The sequence below is a fragment of the Cervus canadensis genome, chromosome 21 (genome assembly GCF_019320065.1).
Source record: "Cervus canadensis isolate Bull #8, Minnesota chromosome 21, ASM1932006v1, whole genome shotgun sequence".
Classification (NCBI taxonomy): Eukaryota; Metazoa; Chordata; class Mammalia; order Artiodactyla; family Cervidae; genus Cervus; species Cervus canadensis.
Window position 1 is genome coordinate 297,913 of NC_057406.1, and position 27,970 is coordinate 325,882.

At 63.3% G+C, this 27,970-nt stretch overlaps 1 protein-coding gene across 6 annotated transcripts; it reads left to right on the forward strand.

The window, feature by feature from the left end:
* The first annotated feature begins 310 nt into the window (after positions 1-310).
* On the forward strand, positions 311-27,812 carry SBF1 (SET binding factor 1). 6 transcript variants are annotated; one of them, XM_043441266.1, is made up of 42 exons: positions 311-540; positions 6,794-6,879; positions 7,240-7,377; positions 7,580-7,738; positions 7,823-7,933; positions 8,331-8,354; positions 8,596-8,701; positions 8,817-8,949; positions 9,033-9,141; positions 9,242-9,355; positions 9,446-9,523; positions 9,644-9,757; positions 9,827-9,955; positions 10,040-10,138; positions 10,230-10,434; positions 10,518-10,630; positions 11,307-11,456; positions 11,749-11,817; positions 11,891-12,049; positions 12,119-12,384; positions 12,463-12,635; positions 12,713-12,786; positions 12,858-13,053; positions 13,293-13,420; positions 13,966-14,144; positions 14,233-14,369; positions 14,479-14,686; positions 14,775-14,971; positions 15,083-15,220; positions 17,402-17,479; positions 17,741-17,913; positions 17,989-18,168; positions 18,629-18,730; positions 18,845-19,030; positions 19,100-19,226; positions 19,345-19,475; positions 19,545-19,775; positions 26,124-26,231; positions 26,317-26,528; positions 27,030-27,117; positions 27,186-27,317; positions 27,395-27,812. In XM_043441266.1, the coding sequence occupies exons 1-42, from the start codon at positions 486-488 to the stop codon at positions 27,491-27,493; spliced, it is 5,694 nt and encodes a 1,897-aa protein (XP_043297201.1). In that variant the 5' UTR covers positions 311-485; the 3' UTR covers positions 27,494-27,812. The 6 variants fall into 6 exon arrangements, with proteins under 6 accessions (XP_043297201.1, XP_043297203.1, XP_043297202.1 ...); XM_043441268.1 differs by lacking the exon at positions 17,402-17,479; XM_043441267.1 differs by lacking the exon at positions 8,331-8,354.
* The last annotated feature ends 158 nt before the right edge of the window (positions 27,813-27,970 follow it).

Genomic DNA, 27,970 nt, shown 5'->3' on the forward strand with positions numbered 1-27,970 from the left:
CGGAGGCCCGTGCGCAGGGCCGCGCCTTCCAGTCTTCCTCCTTGCTGACAGCGCGGGCGGGGAGACCCTGGGAGCCGCGCGAACCCGAGACTGAGAGCTCCCGGGGCAGGGCCAGAGTCCCCCCGCCCTGCGAGGGCGCCGCGGCCGCGGGGCACGCTCCCACCCCAGCCGCGCCGGCCTGCGACTCGGAGCCGCCGCGGCTGTCACCACCTGGGGGCGGGGAGACGCGTAGCCCCGCCCCTGGAGCGCGGCCCAATGAGGGCACGCCGCTCCGGACCCCGCCCACCGGGGGGGCGGGGCGAGGGCGCGCAGGCGCGCGGCGCGGCCGGGCGGGCCGGCGGGCTGGGAAGATGGCGGCGCGAAACCTGGCGGCCGCCGCGGACCTACCCCGGAGCGTCCGGGGTGCGCGGGTCGGGGCCGGGACCGGGCCATGAGCGCGCCGCCCTCGCGTGCCCGAGCCGCGGAGCCCGCCCGCGCCCCTCGCCATGGCGCGGCTCGCGGACTACTTCGTGCTGGTGGCATTCGGGCCGCACCCGCGCGGTGAGTGCCGGCGCGCGGCCGCGGGCTGAGAGCCGGAGGCCAGGAAGGGGCGGCGGGGCGGCCCCGGGCCCGCCGGGCACTCTCTGCGCCGGGCCCGCCGCCCGGGGTCGGGGGTCACGGGGGCCGGCCTCCCCGACGTGGGCCGCGCGGCGTGACGGGGCGGGCCGAGCTCGCCGGCCGCCGTCAGGGCAGAAGCGGCCCGGCCGCGCCTCGGCGTCGCCGGGAGGCGGGAGGGCCCCGGGCGGCTCGGCCTGCGCCTCCCAGCCGGGTGGGACGGGCTCCCTCCGCGGGGGCCGACCGCCGGGCGGCCCTGCCTCCAGGGACACGGGCCGCCTAGTCAACTGCAAGCCCCTTCTCTGACCCCCGGGGCCTCTGGCCTGGAGCCTGTGGCCCCTGTGGCCCCTGTGCCGCGTCTCAGGCCCGGGAGGCTGGGGGGCGTGCAGACAGGGTTGGGGCTGAGGGGCTGCTTCTTGAAGAGGCGGCGTTTGAGCCTGAATTCGGAGGACTTCGGGAGGAACCGTGGGGAGGACAGAGGAGTGTTCTGGCAGAGGGCCTGCCCACCTCATACCTGCCCGCCAAGCCCCGGGTGGGAGCTCGGCCTGGTGACTGGTGCCCATGGCTGGGGGGGGGGGGTCTGTGTCTGGGGTCACCACCTGTGTCTGAGAGCCCTTCAGTCCAGGGGGTAGGAGAAAGCCTGACGCTGACATCAGCACCGGCCCGTGGAGACGTCGCGTTGGGGAGTGCACTGTGTGCCAGGCCCTGCATTGGCCTTTGTGTGCATGAGCGAGTCTCCTCTTCCCAGCAGCCCACGAGGCTTCCCTGTGGTGGCCCCCATCTGTGCACTGGGGCAGAGAGGTTGAGTGCATGGTCTGAGCCGCTACAGAGGGAGTGGGACTCGCATTCAAGCTAACTCAGAGCCTCACTGTGGGCTCGGGCCCCAACTACAGGAGGGCAGGCATGGCTTTGGGGGTGCTGGGGACGGCTGTGTGGTCAGATTGGGGCTGAGCTTTGAGCCCGAGGGTGGGGTCAGGACCCCCAGTGTGCCCTGCTTATTGACATGCCGGCTGCCGCTGTCACCCTCCCTGCCTTGCGTCTCACCGAGCCTGTGCCTGCTGGGCCCCTCACCCTCCTCGGTGCCCTTTGGCACAGCACTCACTCCTCCACCTGTCCTGTCCGCCGGCACCCTCGGTCCTGAGCACGTCTCTCCCTTCAGGGAGGGCGCTCTTCTGGGCAGGATCAGGTGTCCTCGCCCAGCAGCCTGCACGTGGCAGGCTGTCAGTGTTGTACAGGCCCAGCAGGAGAGCCGTCTTCTTTAGGACACGTTGGGTTGGGGCAGCGAGAAGGCCGTGCGCCTGCAGCACGGGGTGCACAGAGTCTGGGGCGGCCGGGCTGGCTGAGGTGCGGCCGCAGCATGGGGGCCCCAGGACTGCATAAGCAGTGTGGGCTTGGGGGCTGAGGGCGCTGCGGGCCGTGTGGGGAGGTCTGAGGAGGCAGAAGCTGGGGGCGGCGTGCTGATGGTGGCGGCAGCTGGAGTGAACGTCGGGGGGAGGAGAGGCGGCCTCAGTGGGCTCCACGACAACCTGGCTGGAGCCACGCGGGCGGTGGGCACCCGCGGGGTATGTGGCCTCTGAGCACGACAGGGGAGAAGGCTGGTGCCACAGTGCCTGTTACCCTGAATGACAGGAAGGAGTGAGTCTCAGGATGTCCCCTGCAGTAGGGCTGGGGGCCGTGGAAGCCCCTAACCACTATCTTCCGGGATTGGAGCTGGTCAGCTGCTGGCCGGCCACCTCGCCTCAGGGCCTGCTTTGGCAGGACTGGTCCATCCTGTGAGGAACAAGCCCACGGCTGAAGCAGAGGAGCACGGCCTGAGGCTCCTGCCTTGCCTCTTGATGCCTCTGTGACCTCGGGCCAGTCTTTCGGCCTCTGCGCCTCAGTCTCCTCTTCTGGTGACGGGATGAGTCACAGAGGCCTCCCTGCCGGCCGCCGTGAGCACGAGATGGGCATGCACCCGTGACGCGTTCACACAGGAAGCTCCGGGAAGTGACGGGTGTGTTGTTAACGCTGGGCCGCACATGTGTGGACACTCGAGGTGGTGGGCGCCTTTGCTGGAGGTAGAGGACTCCTGCCTGCTGGCAGGCCTCGGACTCGAGGCCAGGGTCCCGGGGCCTTTGGGTTCAGTGGAGAGGGTAGGCGTGGTGGGTGTCTTGTCTCTGGCTGGCATCTGGACATCTTCCTTGCCTGAGGGAGCATCCTGGTTTTGTGGGACTACCTGGCAGAGGGCTGTAGGTAGCAGGGCAGGGAGGGGCTGGGTTGGGACCCTTCCATTCATCTCAGAGGTTGCAGGCTCCTCTGCTGAGTTGGGGGTGCTCCTCACTGAAGCCCTGGGTTTAGCACATTTTACACCCTGGCCCAGCTCTGGGTACGTCATGGCCAGAGAGCGCCCCCCACCCATGCCCATTTCCTGGCCAGGGTGGTCTCATCTGAGGAGAGGGCTCGCCCGCCCTGGCCTCACTCCTGACCGTGCTGAGCCGGTCACCTCTCCCCACCCATGGCCCTGCCCCATTCTGGAGCAGGTCGGAGCTGTTTGGGCTGGCCGGGGCTGGGAGCCCGAAGGGTCCAAGGCCTTGGATCAGAGCCAGGCTTGTCTGATCGGGAGGTTGGAGAGGCTGCAGCCCCTCTGCCTAGTCCTGTGCTCTGGCCTCGGGGGTGGGGGCATGGGGTGGGGGGGCCCTTGTTGAGGTCTGGGGGTGGAGCAGTGGGAGGGTGCTGTCCTTCCGATGGCTGGGCTGGTCTCCGGGCGTGGGTGCTGAGTCGGGGGCCAAGCGGGCTGCCCGCCTCCCGCTGCCTCTGCCCCCAGCACTTGCCGGCCTGGGCTGGCCCGGGCACCGGAGCCTGGCACTGGTGACGGCGTTGCTGGGGATGACAGACGCGCGCTCTGTGCTCCCCCCGCGGGGCTGACTGTGCGGAGAGTGGCTTGCTGCAGGAGGAAGCTGTCGAGCCAACTGCGTCTCAGGGGGCCTCTGCGCCCTTCCTCCAGGCCCCTAGAGGCTGGCCCTGTGACGCCCCGCCGTGCTGGCTGGGTTAGTCCTATCACTGGCAGGGTGGGGGTGGGGTCCTCCCTCCTGTCCACCTGACGTGGGGCAGTTATGATGGGGCAGGGACTCAGCTGCTGGAGGTCCCCTCCATGGCCTCAGGAGCTGGGGTTGGTGGGGGTGCTGGGCGATGTGGCAGACATCCCCCTCCCCCCCCCCCACCCAATGCAGGCCTGCAGCCTTGGTTGCAGCTGGGCCCCTGTTGGTATGCAGAGTGGAGGTGTGGCCTGGGGTCTCGGAGAAGGGGGAGGGAGTCAGGAGAGGTCCACAGTGTGCCCTGGTGTGAGTGGGGCTCTGGAAGCTGCCCGCACGTCCCCCCAGGAGCCTGTGGGGTGGGAGGGGCTGGGCGTGGAGGAGCGGTCGGTCGGTAGGTCGGAGGCTGGTTAGCCCGAGGGCTGCGGGCGCAGGTGCACAGGATGTCGCTTCCTGCTGGGGGAGCGCGTGTCTGGCCGGCAGGTGCCCCAGGGACCCCAGCAGGCGGTGGTGGGGGTGGGAGGTTCCTGGGGTCCCGCTGCAGCCCCCGTGCGTGGGCAGGGTTCGGAGAGCTGGCTTGAAGAGGTGATGCTCTTTGGGCTGAGGCCTGAGGACTGGGTTTGGGGCTGGTGGGGGTCCGCTCACTGCCTCGCCAGCGCCCCAGCCCCTGCTGCCCCTCACCTCTGTCGGTGGAGGGGAGGGCTCCGGGTCCAGGAATCCTGCTCTTTGGAGGCAGCGCCTGCTCTGGGAGTTGACGCTCGGCATGATGGGTGGGCCATGGAGGGGGCGGTGGCCCGTTCCTCTGCCTGCCTCCTGTGGGGAGGCCGTGCGGAGCAGCCCTCTGCAGTCCACCTGCCCCGGCTCTGGGTGGGTGCTGGGGGCAGAGGCTGCCGTCCTCAGCCGCGCACCCCTTCCTCCTCCCTCTGCCTGCTGCCTCGTGGCAAGAACTGGGTAAGCCCTGGGTGCGGTTTGGGGCTGCACGCAAGCTGGCCTGGGGGCGTGGACGGGGAGGAGCTTCGCGCAGGGTGCGCGAGCCTGGGCTTGTTGAGGGCGGCCCTCGGGGGGCCTGCAGGGCCCAGGGTGTGTGGGGGTGGGGGGGTGTGGCAGCAGCAGACACCTGTCCTCCCTACCCTGGCTTGTCTGCCACCTCGTTTGGTGTCAGTGGGGGGAGGGGAGGGCAGCAGGAAGCTGAGGTTTTGAGTCAGAGTCACAGCCCTTCCCCGTCCCCAGCCGGCAGCCGCCTACCTGCTGCTGGCCTTCTTCCTGGAGGGTGGTAGGCTGGAGACTGCAGCCCCGCTCGCCTGCTCGCTGGGGTCTGCCTGCCAGCGTCCTTGGGTCCAGGCTCCAGCTCTGTCTGAGGCTCCTGCGTCCGTTCAGGTTCGGGCCGGCTGGACGTGGGACGCATCTCGCAGGCCGCAGGGGCCCCGCGCTTCGGCTGTCCCGCCCCCCTCTGCCCCTGCTCCTCTGCGGGAGGCTGGTCTGAGCAGAGGGCGGGACCTGCTGGAGTGTGGGATGTGAAGGTGGAGGGGTTTTGTCTTTCCTGCTTGAGCTGCCACCTTGCTGGGTCAGAGACTCCTGTTCATCCTCCTCGAGTTCTGTGAGGGAAGTGGTTCCCCGACTGGGCCCTCATCAGGCCTCCAGATTTGGCTCCGTGGAGGGTGGGCAGGAGGGAGGGGTCTCCAGCTGGCCCTGCCCGTGTGGGCTGGACTGGAAACAGTGACTTGGGCTTGGAGGGGGTCTCTGGGGAACACATGGGAGCGAGGAGGCTGGGAGTGCGGGGACATGCCCTTCCCCTGGTCCACAGGGCCCAGGGCTGCACACAGCCACGTGGTGTGTGCGTGGTGGCCTATGTGGGCAGGGGCAGAGCTGTGCCCAGCAGCTTCAGGGCTCAGGAGAGCCTTCCTGTCCTTCCTGCCAGCCCCACCCCTCTCTGGCCTTTTTCTGGGACCTTTGCTGGTCCTGTCTGCCTCTGAGGCAGCAGGAACACGCAGCAGTCGGGGGCCATAGGCACGGGTGGTCCTTCCCCGGCACCCACACCAGTGTGAGACCTCTGTCGGGCTGGCGGGTGAGGGGAGGCAGGGCCGTGGGAGGCAGGGGCCTGAGTCGGGGGCTGGCCGGGGGGTCGGGAACAGCTCTCCCCTTCTGGAGCTGGCTCTCTGGGGGTGGGGGGCTGGGGGGCTCTGACTGGTGGAGCGGGTGTGGGGGGCGGGACCTGGAGCCAGGGGCTGGGGGGCTCTGACTGGGGGGGCGGGACCTGGGGCTGAGGGGGGCTCTGACTGGTGGAGCGGGTGTGGGGGCGGGACCTGGGGCTGAGGGGGGCTCTGACTGGTGGAGCGGGTGTGGGGGCGGGACCTGGGGCTGAGGGGCGTGTTGAGCTCCCCTCGCTGCTGTCCCTTGGGCCACGGCGCTTGAGCTCTTTTTTTTTTTCTTTTTCTTTTTTTGAGGCTCTCATAGTTTTACTTTTTAAAATTTCCAGGTCATTAAAAATTTTTTATTGGATTATAGTTAGTATATAATGTTGCATTAAGTTTGTGCTGTGGAGGAAAGTGAATTAACTATTCATGTATCCATTGTGACTCAGACGGTAAGGAATCCGCCTGCAGTGCAGGAGACCCCGGTTCAATCCCTGGGTCGGGAAGATCCCCTGGAGAAGGGAAAGGCAGTCACTCCAGTGTTCCTGCCTGGAGAATCCCAGGGACAGAAGAGCCTGACGGGCTACAGTCCATGGGGTCGCAAAGATTGGACAGGACTAAGCGAGTAACACTGGGACAGTTCTACAGGTTCTGTCCCCGGGAAGGTCACTGCAGAGCACCGAGTGGTTCCCTGCAGCAGGTCCCACCAGCTCTCTGTTTCTGCGTAGTGGTGAGAATGTGTCAGTCCCAGGCTCCCAGTGTGTCCATCCGTCCTTCCCCCGGGGGCCATCAGCTTGTTTTCTGCTTTCTGGGCAGGGGACCCACCCCAACCCACAGCCGGGCTCCTCTCCATGCCCCTGGTGGCCCTGGGCTCCAGGGCCCGGCAGTGTCTCCTCATGCGATCGTCTTTAGGGAAACCGTAGGTCTGGGAGCAGGGGCTGGTCTGGTGCTAGGTGAGGGCAGGTGGCTGAGAAGTCTCCGCTTGCACCCTCGAGGCTCCTGTCGCGTGGGGTTGTGGGGCTTGGGCGGTGTCCTGACCCCGACTCCTGTCTTCAGGGAGTGGGGAAGGCCAGGGCCAGATCCTGCAGCGCTTCCCGGAGAAGGACTGGGAGGACAACCCATTCCCCCAGGGCATCGAGCTGGTGAGTGGGGCGCCCCGGGGTCTGGAGCTGAGGGCTGGGGGTGCCAAGGCGGCGGGGCAGACGCGGAGGGCCCCCACAGTGCCCGGCCCTGCTGGGAACAGGGCGATGTCGCTGCCCTGGAGGGCGGGGAGCCCCCATCACGTCCCTCCTTCATGATGGGGGCCTGTCTCACGTCCCAGGGTCCTTGCCCACACGGAGCAGCCGGGGACTCTTCCTTCCTCCTGTGGGCAGGGTGCTGAGCTCCGGGAGGCAAGGCACTCGGGTTGCAGAGCCCGCTGCTCCCTGGTGCTGGGCCTGGCCTGAGGCCCCTCAAGGGCTGGGGGCCCAGGGTGCTGCCCGCTGACCCGCCCTCCCTCCCAGTTCTGCCAGCCCAGTGGGTGGCAGCTGTGTCCTGAGCGGAACCCCCCCACCTTCTTCGTCGCTGTCCTCACTGACATCAACTCCGAGCGGCACTACTGCGCCTGCCTGACCTTCTGGGAGCCTGTGGAGCCCACGCAGGTCAGCCCGCGGGCCAGCCCCTGGCTGCGGACGCCCCCCGCCGCGCGTGTCTCTCCTTGTCTGTGTCTGCTCCTGGTGCCCCCACCCCGCGGAGGCTGTACTTCCCAGCAGGCCAGGCCCATCTGCGTCGCCTGGACCCCTGCCCCCTCCCCACTGGGCCTGGGGACGCGCCTGGACCCCGGCAGACAGCTTCTGTCCGCAGGAAGGGCCGTGTGCCCGGGACGCCGCTGCGCGGGAAGAGGAGGCCGATGAGGGGGGCTCGGGGGCACTGTCGCCCTCCGCACCCGGCCCACCTGACCAGCTGTTTGCTCCAAAGACGCTGGTGTTGGTGTCACGACTGGACCACGTGGAGGTGTTCAGGGTGAGGCGGGCAGCTGGCTCCCCAGGTCGGCCGTGGGGTGCTCTCGCTGGCTGGACCGTCATCCCCAGCCTGTGATCCTTGCAGAACAGCCTTGGCCTCATCTACACCATCCATGTAGAGGGTCTGAACGTGGGCCTGGAGAACGTGGTCGGGAACCTGCTGACGTGCCTCATCCCCCTGGCCGGGGGCTCACAGGTGGGTTGGGGGGCAGGCAGCCTCAGGCCCTCGTCGTGTCCGAGGCCACGGGGTGGGGCCTGAGGCCCTCAGGATCCTGCTTGGTGGAACGCCCCGCCTCGGACGCCCTCTGTCTCAGCGCCCCTGGCAGCCACCACCTCCCGTGGCCCTGCCTGCCTCGTATCCTGGCTCACGCCCAGCTCTCCACCCGCACCTGTGTGTCCTCTGCCTGCACGCTCCTCGGGCCTGCCTGTGTCTGGCTGTCGGCGTCAGCCGGTCTGTGCCCCCAGTCTGTGCCCCCCGCGTGTGGGCGTGTCTAACCGTGTCTCTCTGCCTGTGTCTGGCTGTCGGCGTCGGCCGGTCTGTGCCCCCCGCGTGTGGGCGTGTCTAACCGTGTCTCTCTGCCTGTCCTGTGCAGCTGGACTCTGGTGAGGATGGAGTGGTACGGATTCTTTGTTTCTTCTGCCCACTTAGGCCCCATCCTCACCCCCAGGTCAGAGGCCCAAAGTTTTCTCTGGAGCTCTGCTTGGGCCGGCAGAAGCCGGGCTTGGCCTTTGCCCCCGCCCATCCCTGCTGGTCCCACCTGGGGGTCTGTCTGCCTCCCAGGCCCTCCTGAGGCTATGGAGCCCGGGTCTGACCCAGGTCTGGTTGGAGCAGCTGAGCCCTGGCCCCTCTCTCTGCAGAGAACCATCTCTTTGGGCGCCGGGGACCGGCAGGTCATTCAGACCCCGCTCACCGACTCACTGCCCATCAGCCGCTGCAGCGTGGCCCTGCTGTTCCGCCAGCTGGGTGAGTCTGGCCCCCCGTGAGCCCCCCAACCCCCCCGCAGGGCGCTGCCTCCGCCCGCCTGGCCGGTGCTGAGGCTGCACTGCACGCCAGGCCGCTGAGCCTGTCTCCCCCTCAGGCATCACCAACGTGCTGTCCCTGTTCTGCGCGGCGCTCACCGAGCACAAGGTGCTCTTCCTATCCCGGAGCTACCAGCGCCTCTCCGACGCCTGCCGGGGACTCCTGGCGCTGCTGTTCCCTCTCAGATACAGGTGCCTCCCTTGGCGCTGCCCGCGGCCCTTCTGCCCGCCCGAGCCCTTGCGGGGCGGCCGCACTGAACCCTGGCCTGTTGCAGCTTCACCTACGTGCCCATCCTGCCGGCGCAGCTGCTGGAGGTGCTCAGCACGCCCACGCCCTTCATCATCGGGGTCAACGCCGCCTTCCAGGCAGAGGCCCAGGAGCTGGTGAGGCCTCCTCGGGGACTGCCTTGCTCCGGGCTGGGCCGACCCCGGGCCCTGCCGAGCGGTCCCTGGTCCCTGACCGCTCGCTCCCTTTGCTGCACAGCTGGACGTGATTGTTGCTGATCTGGATGGCGGGACGGTGACTGTCCCCGAGTGTGTGCACATTCCACCCCTGCCTGAGCCACTGCAGAGTCAGACACACAGCATCCTGAGCATGGTGAGACGGGATTGGGGCCGCGTGGTGGGCAGAGGGGCCCGGGGCCTGGGGCTGGTGTGCAGCCGACCCTGGTCCTTGCTGCCTCCACAGGTCCTGGATCCAGAGCTGGAGCTGGCCGATCTTGCCTTCCCTCCACCTACGATGTCCATTTCCTCCCTGAAGATGCAGGTGGGCGTCACTGCAGCTCTGGGGGGCCCCCAGCCACTGAGTCCTGGAGGACGCACGTGGCGTGTGTGTGGGGGTGGTGGGCAGGGTGGCGGGCGGGCACTCACCGCGCGTGTGTCCCAGGACAAGGAGCTGCGTGCCGTCTTCCTGAGGCTCTTCGCTCAACTCCTGCAAGGCTACCGCTGGTGTCTGCACATGGTCCGCATCCACCCGGAGCCCGTCATCCGCTTTCATAAGGTGGGCGCCAGGCGGGGCGCGGGTGGGCAGAGAGGGGTGCCCGAGGGCTGACTTCTTTGTGCACCCCAGGCAGCTTTCCTGGGCCAGCGCGGGCTCGTGGAGGATGATTTCCTGATGAAGGTGCTGGAGGGCATGGCCTTCGCAGGCTTCGTGTCAGAGCGCGGGGTCCCCTACCGCCCTACAGACCTGTTTGATGAGGTGCACCCCCACCCCAGCTGGGAGGAGCGCCCCCCCACCCCTATCCTGCTCCAGCCAGCCCTCCTGACTCTGCCCCGCCCCCAGCTGGTGGCCCATGAAGTCGCTCGGATGCGGGCAGACGAGAACCACCCCCAGCGAGTTCTGCGTCATGTCAAGGAACTGGCCGAGCAGCTCTACAAGAATGTAAGACAGGCGGCGCGAACCGCGGGCTGGTCTGGTGAGGCCATCATGCCGCCCCAGCGGGGCCGCTCACCCAGCCTGCCCGACCCCCCAGGAGAACCCGTACCCTGCTGTGGCTATGCACAAAGTGCAGCGGCCCGGCGAGGCCAGCCACCTGAGGCGGGCACCCCGGCCCTTCCCCCGGCTGGACGAGGGCATGGTGCAGTGGATCGTGGATCAGGCCGCGGCCAAGATGCAGGGCGCGCCCCCCGCTGTGAAGGCCGAGAAGAGGACCACTGTGCCCTCGGGGCCGCCCATGAGTGCGTAGCTGGGGGTGGGGGGCGGGGTATTGTGGCTGAGAGTGGGCGTGAGGTCAGAGGCGAGCGTGTTGTCTGCTCCCCAGCGGCCATTGTGGAGCGGAGTGGCGGGCTGCATGGTAACAGTGCGCGCCGGCTGGAGGTGGTCCGGAACTGCATCTCCTATGTGTTCGAGGGGAAGATGCTGGAGGCCAAGAAGGTGAGGGGGTGCCGGGCGCTCTGTGTGGCTGCTCTGGGCCGGGACAGCGTCTCTCAGAGGGCCTCTGGCAGGAGCCAGGCCCGCGAGAGGGCGGGCGGACGCCAGGCCTGGGTCCCCCTCCCTCCAGCTCAGAGCAGCTGGACGCGGCCTGCAGTAGGATTTCCTCCAGCGTTTAGGTATCAGAACGTCCTGAGGGTTTTAGTGGTTTTTCTTTCTCTCTCACAGAAAATAGTGCAGACCTATACACTTCTGTGTTTTTTGTTTTTTTTTAAAACACTGGGTTCCTGGTCATTTCAAAGAGAATGGCAGTAACAGAAGCCTCAGTGCAGCCCTTCTGAGCCCGCGGTGCTGAGCCGGCTGCTGGCACCTGTGTTCTGGGCGCAGGGCCTGGCCGGCCACGGGGCCGCCTCCCTCCGAGCACCTCGGCACACTGGCCATGTCGTGAGCAGCGTGTGGGCAGGGCTGGCTACACTGGAGTGCCCGTCTCTCTTGGGCAGTGAAGCGCCGTGTCTGGTGCAGACCGGACCTGAGTGGCTTCCAGCCACCTCTGAGCGGAGAGCCCGCGCTCTGGCCCCCACCTCCGGGCCGGGCCTTCCCCGTGCCTCCCTCCAGGCTCTCAGGGTATGGCTGGGGTCTCCACAGGCTGGAGCCCTCATTCCTGTGGTTCTGTCCGCAGCTGCTCCCAGCTGTGCTGAGGGCCCTGAAGGGGCGCGCAGCCCGCCGCTGCCTTGCCCAGGAGCTGCACCTGCATGTGCAGCAGAACCGGGCCGTCCTGGACCACCAGCAGTTCGACTTTGTGGTCCGCATGATGAACTGCTGCCTGCAGGTGAGGCCGGGCCTCACACTGTTGGCGAGAGGATGCCGCAGGGTGGGGGTGGGCAGGGCTTCCCCAGCCAGCCCGTGAGGGTGCCTCTTCTGGCAGTGTGACAACTGGGAGACCCTGGTCTGCTGGTGCGGGTGGCCTAGGAGAGTCCACGCGCAGAGGTCTGCTGCCCTCACCCTCCGAGCAGCCCCGGGAACGGGTGCAGACAGTTCAGGGACTGCGGGAGGTGCCGCTCTTGGCGGCGGTGCCAGTGGGGGCGCGCTGGGCAGGGCTCCGACACCCCGGCCTGCTGCAGGACTGCACCTCCTTGGATGAGCACGGCATCGCGGCTGCCCTGCTGCCCCTGGTCACTGCCTTCTGCCGGGTGAGTGCGGGGGCGGCCAGGGCCTTCCCCCGCCCACTCCGGCTGCCCCGCTGACTCCCACTTGCCTCTGCAGAAGCTGAGTCCAGGGGTGACGCAGTTTGCATACAGCTGCGTGCAGGAGCATGTGGTGTGGAGCACACCGCAGTTCTGGGAGGCCATGTTCTACGGGGACGTGCAAACCCACATCCGGGCCCTCTACCTGGAGCCTGCCGAGGACCAGGACCCCTTCTCGGTGTGTGGGGGCTCCCTGGGCCGGGGGGTGGGCAGGCCTGGCTCTCGCTCACCTGTGCCCCTGCAGCAGGTAGGGGAGGCGCCCCTGCAGGGGGACGAGCGCTCTGCCCTGGACGTGGCCTCTGAGCAGAGGCGACTGTGGCCCACGCTGAGCCGAGAGAAGCAGCAGGAGCTGGTGCAGAAGGAGGAGAGCACCGTCTTCAGCCAGGCCATCCACTACGCCAACCGCATGAGCTACCTGCTCCTGCCCCTGGACAGCAGCAAGAGTCGCCTGCTCCGGGAGCGCGCGGGGCTGGGCGAGCTGGAGAGCGCCAGCAACAGCCTCGTCACCAACAGGTGGGGCGTGGCCCGGGGCGGGGATGGGCGGCGGGGGCCTCAGGCCGGGCCGGCGCCCACTGTGCCCTCCCCGGCCAGCATGGCGGGCAGCGTGGCGGAGAGCTACGACACGGAGAGCGGCTTCGAGGACGCGGAGGCCTGTGACGTGGCCGGGGCCGTGGTCCGCTTCATCAACCGCTTCGTGGACAAGGTCTGCACAGAGAGTGGGGTCACCAGCGACCACCTCAAGGGGCTGCATGTCATGGTGCCAGGTATGGGCTCTGGGCCTGGAGACACTCCCCTTGGGTGGGCGGGTCCAGGCCAGGGCGTGAGAACTGCTCTCCCCCAGACATCGTCCAGATGCACATCGAGACCCTGGAGGCTGTGCACAGAGAGAGCAGGAGGCTGCCCCCCATCCAGAAGGTGAGGGGGCGCCACGGGGGCGGGCCCGGGGCCCAGCCGAGGCCTGAGGCACCGCTCCCCTCCCCAAACAGCCCAAGCTGCTTCGGCCGCGCCTGCTGCCCGGAGAGGAGTGTGTGCTGGACGGCCTTCGCGTCTACCTGCTGCCCGACGGGCGGGAGGAAGGCGCGGGGGGCCCCGGGGGCGGCCCTGCACTGCTGCCAGCCGAGGGCGCGGTCTTCCTCACCACGTACCGGGTCATCTTCACGGGGATGCCCACCGACCCCCTGGGTGAGCCTCGGGGCCTCTGCACCCACCCCAGCCTCAGCCCCCTCTCCTCCCAGGCCCCTGGGTGAGCGGGACTGTGCTCCTCCCTCTCCCGTCTCGGGTGGGGGCGTCTGTGGAGATCGCCCGTTGTCTGCCCCTCCCCGCCTGCCCCGGCTGCCCCACAGCTCGGGTCCCCTGGTCCCTTGAGGCTCAGCGACCCCTCCCCTCCCGTCCCTCTGACTCTGCTCCCGGCCTGTTCCAAGTGGGGGAGCAGGTGGTGGTCCGCTCCTTCCCGGTGGCCGCGCTGACCAAGGAGAAGCGCATCAGCGTCCAGACCCCGGTGGACCAGCTCCTGCAGGACGGGCTGCAGCTGCGCTCCTGCACCTTCCAGGTGGGCGGGGCCTGAGGGCCCCTCGTCCTGTTCCCACAGGCAGGAAGTTAAGCCGGCACGGAGCCCTTTGTGACCCCGACTTTGTGTGGGAGCCGCTGCGCCTTAGCTCAGGGTCCTCTGCCCGTGCCACGTGCTGGTCGTCGGGGCTGTCCGTCTCGTGTGTGAGGCTGGACCCCAGGACCCGTGTCGAGGGTGCTGCGTGGGCATGCCTGACTGAAACCCGCGCCGGGGGGATGCACACCAAGATCGGGTCGTCAGTCTCTAGCTGCGTGCGGTTTGGGGAGCAGACCCTCTGTTAGCCCTGCGCCTTGGGGTGCTCCCTCAGGGGTGTCCGTCTCTGGACGCAGAGGCGAGACTGACCTTCACGGTCCCGTGGCAGACCCAGCTGCCTTCTCCAGGGCCCGTCGGCCATAGGGCTCTCACCCGTCCACCCTGTTAGAAACACTCATCTTCCAGTGATGCAGCGTGGGTGTCCCGGAGGCTTGTCTGCCTTGGTGGCTGGGCTCGGGCCCATCCAGCCTCTGAGGCCCTCCCGTCTGCCACAGCTGCTGAAGATGGCGTTTGACGAGGAGGTGGGGTCTGACAGCGCCGAGCTCTTCCGCAAGCAGCTGCACAAGCTGCGGTACCCACCAGACATCAGAGGCACGTTCGCGCTCACCCTGGGTTCTGCCCACACCCCCGGCCGGCCGCCCCGTGCCACCAAGGACAAGGGGCCTTCGTTCAGGTGGGGAACCGGGCCCAGAAGCCAGGATGCTGTGTGTGTGTCCCCTTGTTCATCTCATCTCTGTGACCGTGCTCTCCCACCTCCCCAGGACCCTGTCTAGGAACTTGGTGAAGAATGCCAAGAAGACTATCGGGCGGCAGTATGTCACTCGGAAGAAGTACAACCCCCCCAGCTGGGAGCATCGGGGCCAGCCGTCCCCCGAGGACCAAGAGGACGAGATCTCTGGTGGGGGTGGGGGAGCCCTGGGTGGTCTGGGTGAAGACATTCCCGTGGAGGATGGGGGACCTGGGCGGTCTGTGTGTGTGACGACCCCCATCTACCTGGTCTGCCCCAGTGTCGGAGGAGCTGGAGCCCAGCACGCTGACCCCATCCTCGGCCCTGAAGCCCTCGGACCGCATGACCATGAGCAGCCTGGTGGAGCGGGCGTGCTGCCGGGACTACCAGCGCCTGGGGCTGGGCACGCTGAGCAGCAGCCTGAGCCGAGCCAAGTCTGAGCCCTTCCGGATCTCCCCGGTGAACCGCATGTACGCCATCTGCCGCAGGTGAGCCCTGGCGCAGCCCCAGGGTGCTGGCTGCAGGTCCACGGCGGCTTTGCTGCTGCCCTCACCCGCCGCTGCTGCCTCCTTGCAGCTACCCGGGGCTGCTGATTGTGCCCCAGAGCATCCAGGACAACGCTCTGCAGCGCGTCTCCCGCTGCTACCGTCAGAACCGCTTCCCGGTGGTCTGCTGGCGCAGCGGGCGCTCCAAGGCCGTGCTGCTGCGCTCTGGAGGCCTGCACGGCAAGGGTGTTGTCGGTCTCTTCAAGGCCCAGAATGCGCCTTCTCCAGGTAGGCGCCCTGCTCCTGCTGTGGCCCTGCCCCAGCGCCTGGCCCCTCCCCATCACCCTTGCCCCGCCCCAGGGCCCTGGGCCCCGCCCCCACCTCTGCCTCCCCCGCCAGGCCAGTCCCAGGCCGACTCCAGCAGCCTGGAACAAGAGAAGTACCTGCAGGCTGTAGTCAGCTCCATGCCGCGTTACGCGGATGCATCCGGTCGCAACACGCTCAGCGGCTTCTCCTCTGCCCACATGGGCAGCCATGGTGAGTGTGCTTGGATGGGAGGACTTGGGGGCAGTGGAGGCATTTATGGAGGGCAGGCCAGTGAGGGGCCGTGTCTGGGCAGTGGGACCAGGTGAGTGTCCTGAGGCCCTGCTCTGACCACTCCTCTGGGGGTTTGCAGAGGAGGCAGCAGGCCCAGGGCATGCACCCAGGGTCCATCCTGGGCCCTGCCCCTCGCCCTCAGGGTACAGGTGCCCAGTGGTGCAGAAGAGCCTGTGATGCTGGGGAGAGGGGATGGTGTGGTGTCCTGGGGTGGGAACGCCGTTGGGGGTGGTGAGCTGCGTGAGTGCCTGGCACTGGGAGAGGATTCTAGACAGACCCCAGGAGGGCCCCAGGGCCTGCAGGCAGGGGAAGGGTGTGTGCCGGCAGGAGCAGCCTCACCCGGGGGCCTTGCTCTGAGGCAGTCACCTCTGTGTCGCGCTTACCCTCCCCCAGCCCCATCCTGCGCCCTGTCCCCCTCATCGGGGCCCTGTGGCGGCCTCCCCTGCCCTGCCCCCGCCTCCCCCCCCAGCTCCCCTCCTGGACCCTTGTGATACTCTGGCCCCTTCTGGTTTGTTCTCTCGGCCCCCTGGGCCTCCTCCAGCTGCCGTGTAACCCCTGTTGCTCCTCTGTGCTTGGGGCTTGGTCATCAGAGGCCTATCAGTCTGTGCTCGGAGGGCTTATCTGCCCTCTGGAGGCACGAGGTCTGGGAAGCTGCCCACCCTGGGCCTGCGTGTGGCCCAGATGCTGGCCTGAGCTGGCCTCTGCCTGTTCCTTAGCAGACGTGGTGACGGTGTCCACCCAGGGCCTGTGCACACCTGGAGCTGTCCTGGCGGTTGTGTGTGCAGTCGGCAGATGTCACTCGGGGGTTGTTTCTCTGTGATACGCCCCCCTTACCCTGGCTGGTGCAGGCATCACACCAGGGGTCACTTGTCACTCAGGCCTTGCTGATTCCCTCCCTCCCTTCAGACTTGTCTGTGTTTTCTTCTGCTGTGTCTCTAGCCACCAGACGCGCTAGGGTCCTCAAGTGGGCTTGGGCTGGTGGCACCACCTGTGGGCCCAGCCTTCCAGAAGCCTGAGCATCTCCCTTGATTCTTCCCGCCGCTCACTGGAGGCTTGTGAGCTCGCCGCCCACGTCTGCAGCCCTCCCTGTGGCACAGGACCTGTGTCGGCTGTGGGAACGGGCGGTCCCACTGTCCTCGTGGTGGCTAGTGGGGATGCCGACCTAGGGAGGACCAGCTTTGGCGTCCACCCTTCTGAAGGGGCACGTACCTTACCCATGTCGTTTCTGTGCTGGGAACGTCGCTTTCTCGTTTTTAGTTTTCCGTCCTTCAGCACGTGTTATGGTTGCGCTGTCTTGCCTTCTGTCTGCTCCAGAGGTTCTGAGCGGCCCCTGCGGGCAGCGAGCACCCTCTCCACGGGACCGCTCGTCTCCTCGTGCCTGTGTTTTCCCTGATGGTGCTTGTGCTGCTGCTTGGTGTCCCCCGAATTCTGGGCATGGGCCACCCCCTCATTGCCTGGGGTGTACAGGGGCTCAGCTTACCTCAGCCATACACGGTTCTGGTTCAGACTCTGTCTTGGAGACACAGTGTCCTTGCTGTGGGTGATGGTGCTTCTACCTGCAGCGTGGTAGGCTGCCTTTATGCTCACCTCCAGTGGCCCGCACCCCACTCAGAGGAGGGGCGGGACTTGGTGCTGGCTTTGGAACCCAGAGACCAGTGCAGAGCCTCATCCTGCCAGCTCCCTACACGTCCAGCCCATGAGCCTCGAGCATGCGTGTGTCCTGGATTGAACCAACCTCAAAGGTTCCAGGCTGGGGCCTCCTCCTCTCTGGGCTGCACTTCGTGGCCACCTTCTGCTGCTCTGTGCCTGGCAGGGCGTGCTGGGTGGCCACGGCCTGAGCAGCCCTGGCAGCGTCCATGGGCTGAGGGTGCAGAGGAGGCCCAGGGTCCTGCTTGTTCCCTCCCCTCTCTACGTACTGTCGGGTCCTCTGTTCCCTGGTTTGCCCTGGGGGCCCAGAGGGCCTTGGTGCTGACCCGCACTGTCTCTGTCTCCCCGGGACCCCTTGGGGGTTTGGGGCAACTCAGCCCTGTACCCAGTCTCCTTGGGCCTTAGTTTCCCCCTTGCTGGGCACACCCCCAGGCCTGGGGCCAGGCCTGAGCTTTCTCTCTGCTGTACCCCCAGTGCCCAGCCCCAGAGCCAGGGTCACCACGCTGTCCAACCCCATGGCGGCCTCGGCCTCCAGACGGACTGCGCCCCGAGGTACCGTACTGGCCACTCAGGCCGGCTCCCCCACACCTGGCCCCGATGGTCCCCATGGGACTGAGTGGTCATGGGCACTAACGTCCCCACATCTGGCACTAACGGCCCCACGTGACAGACTGGTGTAACCCAGCCCTCCCCACAGCCCTGGGCACTAACAGCCTGATGCCCCGAGTCCCGCCCTTGCCCTTCCTGGGAGCTCAGCCCTAGGTAAGTGGTGCCCCGGCCCTAGTCTGGTGCTTACCTGGTTTCTCTGTGCAGGTAAATGGGGCAGCGTCCGGGCCAGCGGGCGCAGCAGTGGGCTCAGCACTGATGTGGGTTCCCGGCTAGCAGGTGTGGGCCCCCCCCAGGCCAACGGGGCCCCTCCTGACCCAGGCTTTCTGCGGCCCCAGCGCGCAGCCCTCTATATCATTGGAGACAAAGCCCAGCTGAAGGTGACTGGGACGGGGTCCCAGGGTCAGGTGGGGTGTGAGGTCTGGGCCCGCCTTACCGTGGTTGGCCTCCTCCAGGGTGTGCGGCCAGACCCCCTGCAGCAGTGGGAGCTGGTGCCCATTGAGGTGTTTGAGGCGCGGCAGGTGAAGGCGAGCTTCAAGAAGCTGCTAAAGGCCTGTGTCCCTGGCTGTCCTGCCACCGAGCCCAGCCCAGCCTCCTTTCTGCGCTCACTGGAAGATTCAGAGTGGCTCATCCAGGTCTTTCCCCTCCCCTGACCCCACTGTGGGGGATGGCACCGGGAGGGGGGTGCAGAAGCCACGGGGAGGGACTGTCCAGTGGCCACCTGGCTGCTTGCGGGGGCCCCCCCCCCCGCCCCCATTACCTAGAGCCACAAGTGGGTGGGGACTGGGCTTGCTCATTGGCTTTGGGAGGAGGTGATGGGTGTTTCCCAGTGGTGGGAGGTGGACAGGGGTGGAGGCCAGGGCCTGGCCATGTGGGCACCCTCTGTTCTGTCCTTGTGGGCCTGGGCGTGTCAGGGAGGGCCACTTCTTCAGGCCCAGAAGGTGCTGACGGGTGGGCGGGACGAGGGACGCACCCCTGCACACTTTGGGCCTGTGGCACAGTCTGTCCCCTGGTGCTGGCCTGCATGACCACCTCTTTTGTGGATGTGTGGGTCCTGGGGCCCTGGGAGGTGCTGAGGGTTGCGGGTCCCTGCAGATCCACAAGCTGCTGCAGGTGTCGGTGCTCGTGGTGGAGCTCCTGGACTCGGGCTCCTCTGTCCTGGTGAGCCTGGAGGACGGCTGGGACATCACCACTCAGGTGTGCGGGGGGGCGGGGACATCCCCACTCAGGTGCGCGGGGGGCAGGGACATCACTCAGGAGCGCCGGGGGGCGGGGTCCCCACACCCTACTGACTCTCCTTGCTGCTTTCAGGTGGTGTCCCTGGTGCAACTGCTCTCAGACCCCTTCTACCGCACCCTGGAGGGCTTCCGCCTGCTGGTGGAGAAGGAGTGGCTGTCTTTCGGCCATCGCTTCAGCCACCGCGGGGCCCACACCCTAGCTGGGCAGAGCAGTGGTTTCACTCCAGTCTTCCTGCAGTTCCTGGACTGTGTACACCAGGTGAGTGGGTGTCAGTGGCTGGGGGCTGTGCGTGCTGACCGCTCTCCGCTGACCCCTGATTGCACACAGATCCACCTGCAGTTCCCCATGGAGTTCGAGTTCAGTCCTTTCTACCTCAAGTTCCTTGGCTACCATCACGTGTCCCGCCGCTTCCGGACCTTCCTGCTGGACTCCGACTATGAACGCATTGAGCTGGGTACAGGGGCAGGGCGGGTGGGTACGGGAGGTGATGGGGGCGGTCCGCTGGTGGGGGGGTGTGGCCTGCAGGAGGGGCGTGGTCAGCAGGCCGGCGCTGTGCCCCCACCCGCCCGCAGGGCTGCTTTACGAGGAGAAGGGGGAGCGCCGGGCCCCGCAGGCCTGCCGCTCGGTGTGGGAGTACGTGGAGCGGCTGAGCAAGCGGACGCCCGTGTTTTACAACTACATGTACGCACCGGAGGACGCGGAGGTGAGCCGGGCCCCGGGCGAGGTGGCCGGGCTCCTCCACGCCCCGTGCTCACGCCAGGCCGTCCCCCAGGTCCTGCGGCCCTATAGCAACGTGTCCAACCTGAAGGTGTGGGACTTCTACACCGAGGAGACGCTGGCCGAGGGCCCCCCCTACGACTGGGAGCTGGCGCAGGGGCCCCCCGAGCCCCCGGAGGAAGAGCGGCCAGATGGGGGTGCCCCCCAGAGCAGGCGCCGGGTGGTGTGGCCCTGCTATGACAGCCGCCCCCGAGCCCAGCCCGATGCCATCTCCCGGCTGCTGGAGGTGCGTGCGGCCCCGGGGACTGGGAGTGGGGGTCCCGCGTGCGTCAGTCTGGTGGCCCCCCACCCCCCACGTTGGTCTGCAGTGCCCGCCCTGACTGCTGTCTGCAGGCAGCGGTGACCGAGGCTGTGGTGAACCCCGCAGTTTCAGGAAGGTTTGGAATCACCCCAGGGGCGAGCGGGGTTTGCAGAGCCTGTCCTTGTCCTCTCTAGACCCCTGCCCTCGCCTTCCTGGGTGTGCACACCCCCGTGTGGACGGTGCCCTGCAGGGTTCCAGCTGCCTGGCGTCCCTTCAGAGAAGCTTGGGTTGGACTCTCAGGCCGCTCTTGTCCTCTGCCTGCCAGACCTGGCGGGTGCGCCCTGGAATAGAGGGGCCTGTGCGGTGGGTGGAGCCTCCCGGCCCGGGCCTTGGCTGGGTGACTTCCGGGATGTCTCAGCGGGCGGCGTCCTGAGCTGCTGCTTCCTGTGGGGAGGGTGGGCAGCGGGGAGGAGCGAGCAGGCTGTAACGTGTGTTAAGAACCAGCACCGCCTGCCATCCAGGGTTTGGGAGAGCCTGGGTCCTGGCTCTGTGGGTGAAGGGGGCCCACAGGCGCAGAGCAGACTGTCCTCTCCCCCGTGCTACTTGCGGTCGTGGCGGTGGCATCCTGGACCAGCGTCTGTGGTGCGTGTACTGTCTGTGGTGGCTTCACTTCTGACTGGTCTGTGTCTTTACAGTTAAGAGGAGCTTCTGGTACTCATGTAGCTAGGTCTTCTTTTTACCCGTTTCTGTTTTTCATTGGACTTTTGGGTCTATTTATACTTGTTTATTTACATCTAAATTTTTCTCAAAAAAAATTTTTTTTATATCTAGTTAGAGGATAATTGCTTTACAGTGCTGTGTTAGCCTCTGCCATACAACAGTGTGAATCCGGCATAAGCATTTACACTTAGTCATTGATGTGATGGGTTTTTCTGGTGGCTCAGAGGGTAAAGAATCTGCCTGCAGTGCAGGAGACCCAGGTTTGATCCCTGAGTCAGGAAGATCCCTTGGGGAAGGAGACGGCTATCCACTCCAGTGTTCTTGTCTGCAGAATCCCATGGACAGAGAACCGCCAAGAGTGGACACAGCTGGGCAACTGACACTTTCACACTGGTGTGAAGTCTGACTTCCTGCTTGCTGTCCTTTTTTTGCTTTTTTCTTGCTTTTGTTATTTTTCCTGATAGTTGAGCATTGTTACTCCACGTTATCAGCATTATCTGGCTTTTGAGCTGTATCTTTGCGTTACTTGTAGTGGTCGTCAGTGACTGCAGTCACAGATCTTCGGGATTGAGTTGTACCCATGCCCCTGACCCCCCCACGGAACTGCCGACTATCATTTTGCTGTCGTTGCCCATGTTACTTTCACCTGTGATGTCAGCGCTCAGCGTGGATTATGTTAATTTTAAGTGGCCAACTTTGTTTTGAAAAAATTAGATAAGGGAACAGCCTGTTTGCCATGCCCGGTATTTTTCATTCTTTCCCTGTAGGTCTGCCGTTGTGTCACTTCTCTCCAGCCTGAGCTTTTCTCCACTCAGTACTTACGCACTTGATCTATTCGGCTGTGTGGGCTTAGCTGCCCTGTGGCACGTAGTTCCCCGAGCAGCTACGTCCCCTGTGTCCCCTGCACTGCAAGGCAGCTTCTTAACCACTGGACCACCAGGGAAGACCCTGAAGGACCGTTAATGTTTTCTTGTAAATCAAATCTGCTAGTGATAAATTCCCCAAGCTTTTTTTTTTTCACCTGAAAATCTCTTTATTGTGCCTTTTTAGTTTTTTTATTGTCACTATTTCTTTTTTTTGAAGTACAATTAATTTACAGTGTTGTTTTGGGTGTATAGTAAAGTGATTTTGATGCATGTGAAGAAAGCTGAGTGCTGAAAAATTGATGCTTTTGAACTGTGGTGTTGGAAAAGACTCTTGAGAGTCCCTTGGACTGCAAGGAGATCCAGCCAGTTCATCCTAAAGGAGATCAGTCCTGGGTGTTCATTGGAAGGACTGATGCTGAAGCTGAAACTCCAGTACTTTGGCTACCTCATGGGAAGAGTTGACTCACTGGAAAAGACCCTGAGCTGGGAGGGATTGGGGGCAGGAGGAGAAGGGGACGACAGAGGATGAGATGGCTGGATGGCATCACCGACTCGATAGACATGAGTTTGAGGAAACTGCGGGAGTTGGTGATGGACAGGGAGGCCTGGCGTGCTGCAATTCATGGGGTCGCAAAGAGTCGGACACGACTGAGCGACTGAACTGAACTGATACGTGAAAGTGTCATTCTCTCAGTCGTGTCTGACTCTGTGCAACCCCATGGACTGTAGCCCGTCATGCTCTTCTGTCTGTGGGATTCTCCAGGCAAGAATCCTGCAGTGGGTTGTCATTCCCTTCTCCAGGGGATTTCCCCGACCCAGGGATTGAACCTGGGTCTCCTGCACTACAGACAGATTCTTGACTGTCTGAGCCACCAGGGAAGCATATATATATGTGTGTGTGTGTGCATATATTGTGGAGTCTTTTCCATTATAGGTTTTCACAAGATACTGAATATGGTTCCCTGTGCTGGGCAGGTCCTTAATTATCTACTTTATACACATAGAGTGTGTATGTTAATCCCAGAGTCCTAATTTGTCCCTTCCCCTCATCCCCTTTGGTAACCATGTTTGTTTTCTATGTCTGTGAGTCTGTTTCTGTTCTGTAAATAAGTTCACTTATTTAATTTTTTAGGTTCCACATTTAAGTGATATCAAACGGTATTTTTCCTTCTCTGACTTAACTTCACTGACTGTGGTGATCTCTAGGCCCATCCATGTTGCTGCAGGTGACATCACTTCATGCTTTTTATGGCTGAAGAATATTCCACTGTGTATATGTACCATACCTTTATCCGTTCATCTGTTGATTGATATATACGTGGTTTCCATGTCTTGGCTATTGCAAACAGTACTGAAGTGAATATTGGGGTGCATGTATCTTTTCGAATTAGAGGTTTTGTCTTTTCTGGATGTGTGCCTGGGGGTGGGATTTCAGGGTCACATGGCAGCTCTGTTTGCAGTTTTTTAAGGACCCTCCATACTGTTCTCCAAAGTGGCTGCACCAGTTTTCATTCCCGCCAGCAGTGGAGCCAGGCTCCCTTTTCCCCACACCCTCGCCAGCATTTATTAGTTGTAGACATTTTCACTGATGGCCTTTCTGACTGGTGTGAGGTGGTACCTTACTATAGTTTTGATTTGCATTTTTCTAATAATTGGTAATAGTGATATTGAGCATCTTTTCATGAGCCTATTGGTCATACATGTGTCTTTGGAGAAATATCTATTTAGGTCCTCTGTTCATTTTTTAAGTTTCGCTTTATTTTCTGGCTGCGCCGCTCGCTTGCAGCGAGTAGGGGCCACTCTTCCTTGCAGTGAGCAGGCTTCCCATTGTGGTGGCTTCTGTATGGAGCGGGGGCTCCAGGCACACGGGCTTCAGCAGTTGCAGCTTGGGGCTCAGTGGTTGTGGCTCTGAGGTTGTGGCAAGTGGGATCTTCCCAGACTAGGGACCGAACCCATGTCCTGTGCGTTGGCAGGTGAGTTCTCAGCCACTGGACGCCAGGGAAGTTCTGCCATTCACGTTTTGCTCTGTTAGGCTTTTGTCCCAACCTTGTGTATATTATAAATGTGACATTTTCAAAACTGATGCTTTGTGAAATTTTGAGTGAAGAATTTTTCAGTGAATTTTACGCAGATACTGTCTTTGATCGTCCAAGTGGTATATGTACTTATGTCTCAGAAGAGGATAGTTCTTCAGAATATAGTTCTGTTCAGATGATGTGAATATTAGATAATGAAAGCCAAAAAAAAACTTTCGAAAAAACCTTAGTGATTGATTCTGAAATGGGAAGTGAAAATGAAACTCACGGTACTGGAGAATGCGCCTTTGCTTCTACAGAAGAGTGAATTGAAAACATTTCACGAAAATTAGAAGACTTTACTGGTGTGTCATGTGTAACTACTGAATGTAATAACCTGCAAAATGTGAATAACCAGATTGGTTTTTGGCCACAACATAAAAATCACTGGCCACAGGCATTAGTTTCTGCAACCCCCGCCCCCTCCCCCCTTCCCCGGTCAGTAATGAGTTAACAGGATTGATTCTTCAGTCCAAGAACATGGTACATCTTTCCTCGTGTCATCTTCAGTTTCTTTCATCACTGTCATAGTTTATTGCGTACAGGTCTTTTGCCTCCTCAGGCAGGTTTATTCCAAGGTGTTTTACTCTTTCTGATGCAGTGGTAAATGGTATTGTTTCCTTAATTGCTCTTTCTGTGCCTTTCTTCTTTTTGTGTGTGTAATAAAGTTTTATTGAAGTATAAAGGAGATAGAGAAAACTTCTGACATAGGCATCAGAAGGGGGCAAAAGAGTACCCCTCTTTTTTTAAAGGGTGTTTTCTTTGGATGCAGAATTCTAGGTTCAGAACTTTGAGCCCTGGCAATTAAAGGCGCTGTTCCAGTGTCTTCTGCTGGCGATGTTTCTGAGTGGTGACGCTCCTTCTTACCGTTGTAAATTGTGTGTGACGTCGCCCTCTTTCCCCGACTACCTTAAGGTTTTCTCTTCATTTTGTGTATTTTCTGTGGCCGTCCTGGGTCTTTGCTGCTGCACGTGCTTTCCTCCAGTACTGGTGTGCAGGCGTCTCGCTGCAGCGGCCCCCCTCGCTGCAGACCACGGCTCTGGAGCACAGACAGGCTCTGCAGTTGCGGCGCCCGGCCTTAGTTGCTCTGGGGTGTGTGGGGCCTTCCCGGACCAGGGGATCAGGCCTGTGTCTGCCGTGTCGGCGGTCGGATTTTTCAGCACTGGGCCACCAGGGAGCCCCTTCTCTCCATCTCCAGTATCCGCAGCTTGGCCATCACGTTGGCTTTTGTGTGTGTGTATGTGTTCTGCTTAGAGCTCTTTAAGCGCCTTAGACGTTGTGTGATGATGGTTTTAGATTTTAGACCGTTATTTCTTTAAAAAGTTTTTCCCGTATAATTATTCCCTCATTTCTTCTGGGACTTTCTTGCCCCGTAGGTCATTCAGGCTCTGTGGGTTTTTCCTCTGCAGATCATGTTGTACGATTTTTATTACCCTGCTTTCAAGTCCACTGCTCTTTTCCTTATGTTTAAAATGCTCTGAAGCTTATTTAATGAATTTTCTATTTTAGATACTAGAGTTTTCAGCTCTAGAGTTTCCATTTTCTTTATGGTTTTTTTCTCTCTAGAGATTCCCCATCTTCTCAACCATTATGTTCATCTTGAAATCTTAAATGTACTTATAACTGTTTTGAACCTCTTACATGCTACTGGAGTATCTCGTTCATTTCTGGGTCTGTTTCACTTTCCTCTGAAGATGCTTCTCCTCTCCCTGCCTTCTTGCTTGTCTAAGAATTGTTGTGAGCTGGACGCTGTTGAGGATCCAGATCTGTTTTCCTCCACGGTCATGGGTTTTCTTCCCGCTGGCAGTTAGTGACCTTGTGGGTCAGCTTGGTCTTTTCAGGGGTTGCTCTTAGGCTTTGTTAGGCAGCTGTAGAAAAGCCTTTCCTCCAGGCTCCACGGACATGATCTCTCCAGGTTTCAGCGGAACGTCTGTGTCATCAGCAGGGTGTCCCCATGATTCTGTGTCTCCCTGAGCTGTGTGACCTCCAGCGTCCGGATGCAGCTCACAGCTTTGAGTGGCTGCCCTGCCAGGCCTCGTGGGGTCTTGCCGCACACGTGGTGGTTGCTCTTGGCCAGAGATGCGGTTGGCGGGGGGAGACTATAGGGGGAGGGTCGAGCTCCTGCTCACTCTCCCCGCCCCCCACAGACCTGGGTGGCCTACACCCCACCCCCTGCCTCTGCCCCGCCCCCTCGCCCCTCTCGGGCCTCAGGCCGCGGGCGGCTCCTGCACTGTCCAGCCCAGTAGCCACTGGTGGCGGCGGCTGGAGGGCGGCTCCACGTCTGTGCGCCAGTCAGCGCCTTGTTGCTCTTTTGAAGATAGTGTGTCTTTTTTTTCTGGCTGGTTTTGGAATTCTTCTCTCTCATGTTTTTCTGATAATACCCTGAAAATGTCAATTTTCTTAATATCCTGGGGTGTGTATGCTCAGCTTATCCTGTTTGGGGTTTGTAGTGTTTTGATTACATTTTTGATGTCTTTTTTTAGCCGTTTTCTCCAAATACTGATACTGTCCAGTCCCTCACCCTTGCATATTTTCCTCGTGGATGACAGTTACACACTTGTTGCATCTTTTCACTGTCTCCTTTCTATGGTTTCTATGCTTTTGTCTTTACGAGTTCCAGTCTGGGTATTTCCTTCTGCAGAATCTTTTAGTTCACTGGTTCCCCCCGGCAGGAGATGCAGCGTTTGGAGACCGAGCTGGGCCGACCCCCCGAGCGCTGGAAGGACGCCTGGGATCGGGTGAAGGCAGCGCAGCGCCTCGAGGGCCGGCCAGACGGACGTGTGAGCGGGGCGGGGGTGGGGGGCGGGCAGGCCTGCGGCCTGAAGGTGGGGAAGCCCCCCTGACACGGGCCCCTCCTGCCCGCAGGGCACCCCCAGCTCCCTGCTGGTGTCCAGCGTGCCCCACCACCGCCGCTCGCTGGGTGTGTACCTGCAGGAGGGCCCCGTGGGCTCCACGCTGAGCCTCAGCCTGGACAGCGACCAGAGCAGTGGGTCCACAGCGTCCAGCTCGCGGCAGGCAGCCCGCCGCAGCACCAGCACCCTCTACAGCCAGTTCCAGACGGCAGAGAGTGAGAACAGGTCTGCGGCAGCTCCCAGATGGGCGCGGCGGGTGCCTTTGGGGGGCTTCCTGGGATTTTTCAGGCAGAGGGATTGGTGGGTGAGGCCCTGCCGGTGGCCTCAGCGTGAGCTGACCAGTGCGGGGAAGAAGCAAGTGGGCTTAGCCTTCGGGATGTGGAGCTGGTGACCTCGGCCAGAGAGGGAAGGGACTGCGGGGTTTGACGCGGGCTCTCGGGGGCGGGGGCCCCGCAGGCTGCACCCCACTTCTGGGCCCAAGGGCCGCTTGGCCACAGTCGTCTTGAGACTTGCCGGCTCGTCAGGCCCTGCCCTGAGGGGGCCCCTACGTTGTTGCCGAGGCCCTGGTGGGGGTCATCACAAATGTCTGTCTTGGGGACCCAGGGCTCTGGGCTCGGGTTGGCTTGGGGCGGACTCCTGGGTCTTGCTGCCGGGCCTGGCGGGGGTGGAGAGCAGGCATCGGTGCCGGGCCCTGAGGTGGTCTGGCCGGTCCTGCTGCAAACACAGGTCCTATGAGGGCACCCTGTACAAGAAGGGCGCCTTCATGAAGCCCTGGAAGGCCCGCTGGTTTGTGCTGGACAAGACGAAGCACCAGGTGAGTGTTAGGTGCCCTGGCGGGGCGGGGAGTTGAGGGCGCCCTGCCCTGACTCCTGCCCCCCTCAGCTGCGCTACTATGACCACCGCGTGGACACGGAGTGCAAGGGCGTCATCGACCTGGCCGAGGTGGAGGCTGTGGCACCCGGCGCGCCCACCATGGGTGCCCCCAAGACTGTGGATGAGAAAGCTTTTTTTGACGTGAGCTGCGGTGGGGGCGGGAGGGGCGGCGTGGCTGTCCCTGGGGGAGCCGTGGAGTCAGCGTCCTGTGTCCCCAGGTGAAGACGACGCGTCGTGTTTACAACTTCTGTGCCCAGGACGTGCCGTCGGCCCAGCAGTGGGTGGACCAGATCCAGAGCTGCCTGTCGGACGCCTGAGTGCGGCCCTGCCCCGCAGCCCTGTGTCGTTACCGACCACTAGGGGTGGGCAGGGCCCCCCGGCCATGTTTACAGCCCCCGCCCTCGACAGTATTGAGGCCCCTCCCACCCCCCCGCGTGTACAGCCCCCCGCCCCGCCCCGCCCCGCCAGCTCCTGCTCACTGGAGGCCTGGCTGAGTGCCCGCCGGGAGCAGCACGGTACAGCCCTCGCGGTGGGCCTGTAAATAGTTCCCCCGCCCGTCTGTGCGCTGGCCCCGGCCGGCCGGCCCCAGGCGCCCTCTTCCTAGAATGAGAGTCTATAAAGAGCTAACGACACCGAGTGCCTGCGTCTGCTCCGCCCGCCCGCTCCCCCGGTACCCCGGCCACTGCGTGGGGGGCGGGGGTGGGGTGGCATCGTCAGGGCCTTGTTTGGGGCCTGCTCCCCCGGGCCTCAGGCAACCCTGGGGCTGGTAGAGAGGGTGGGCGCCACCTGGGGTG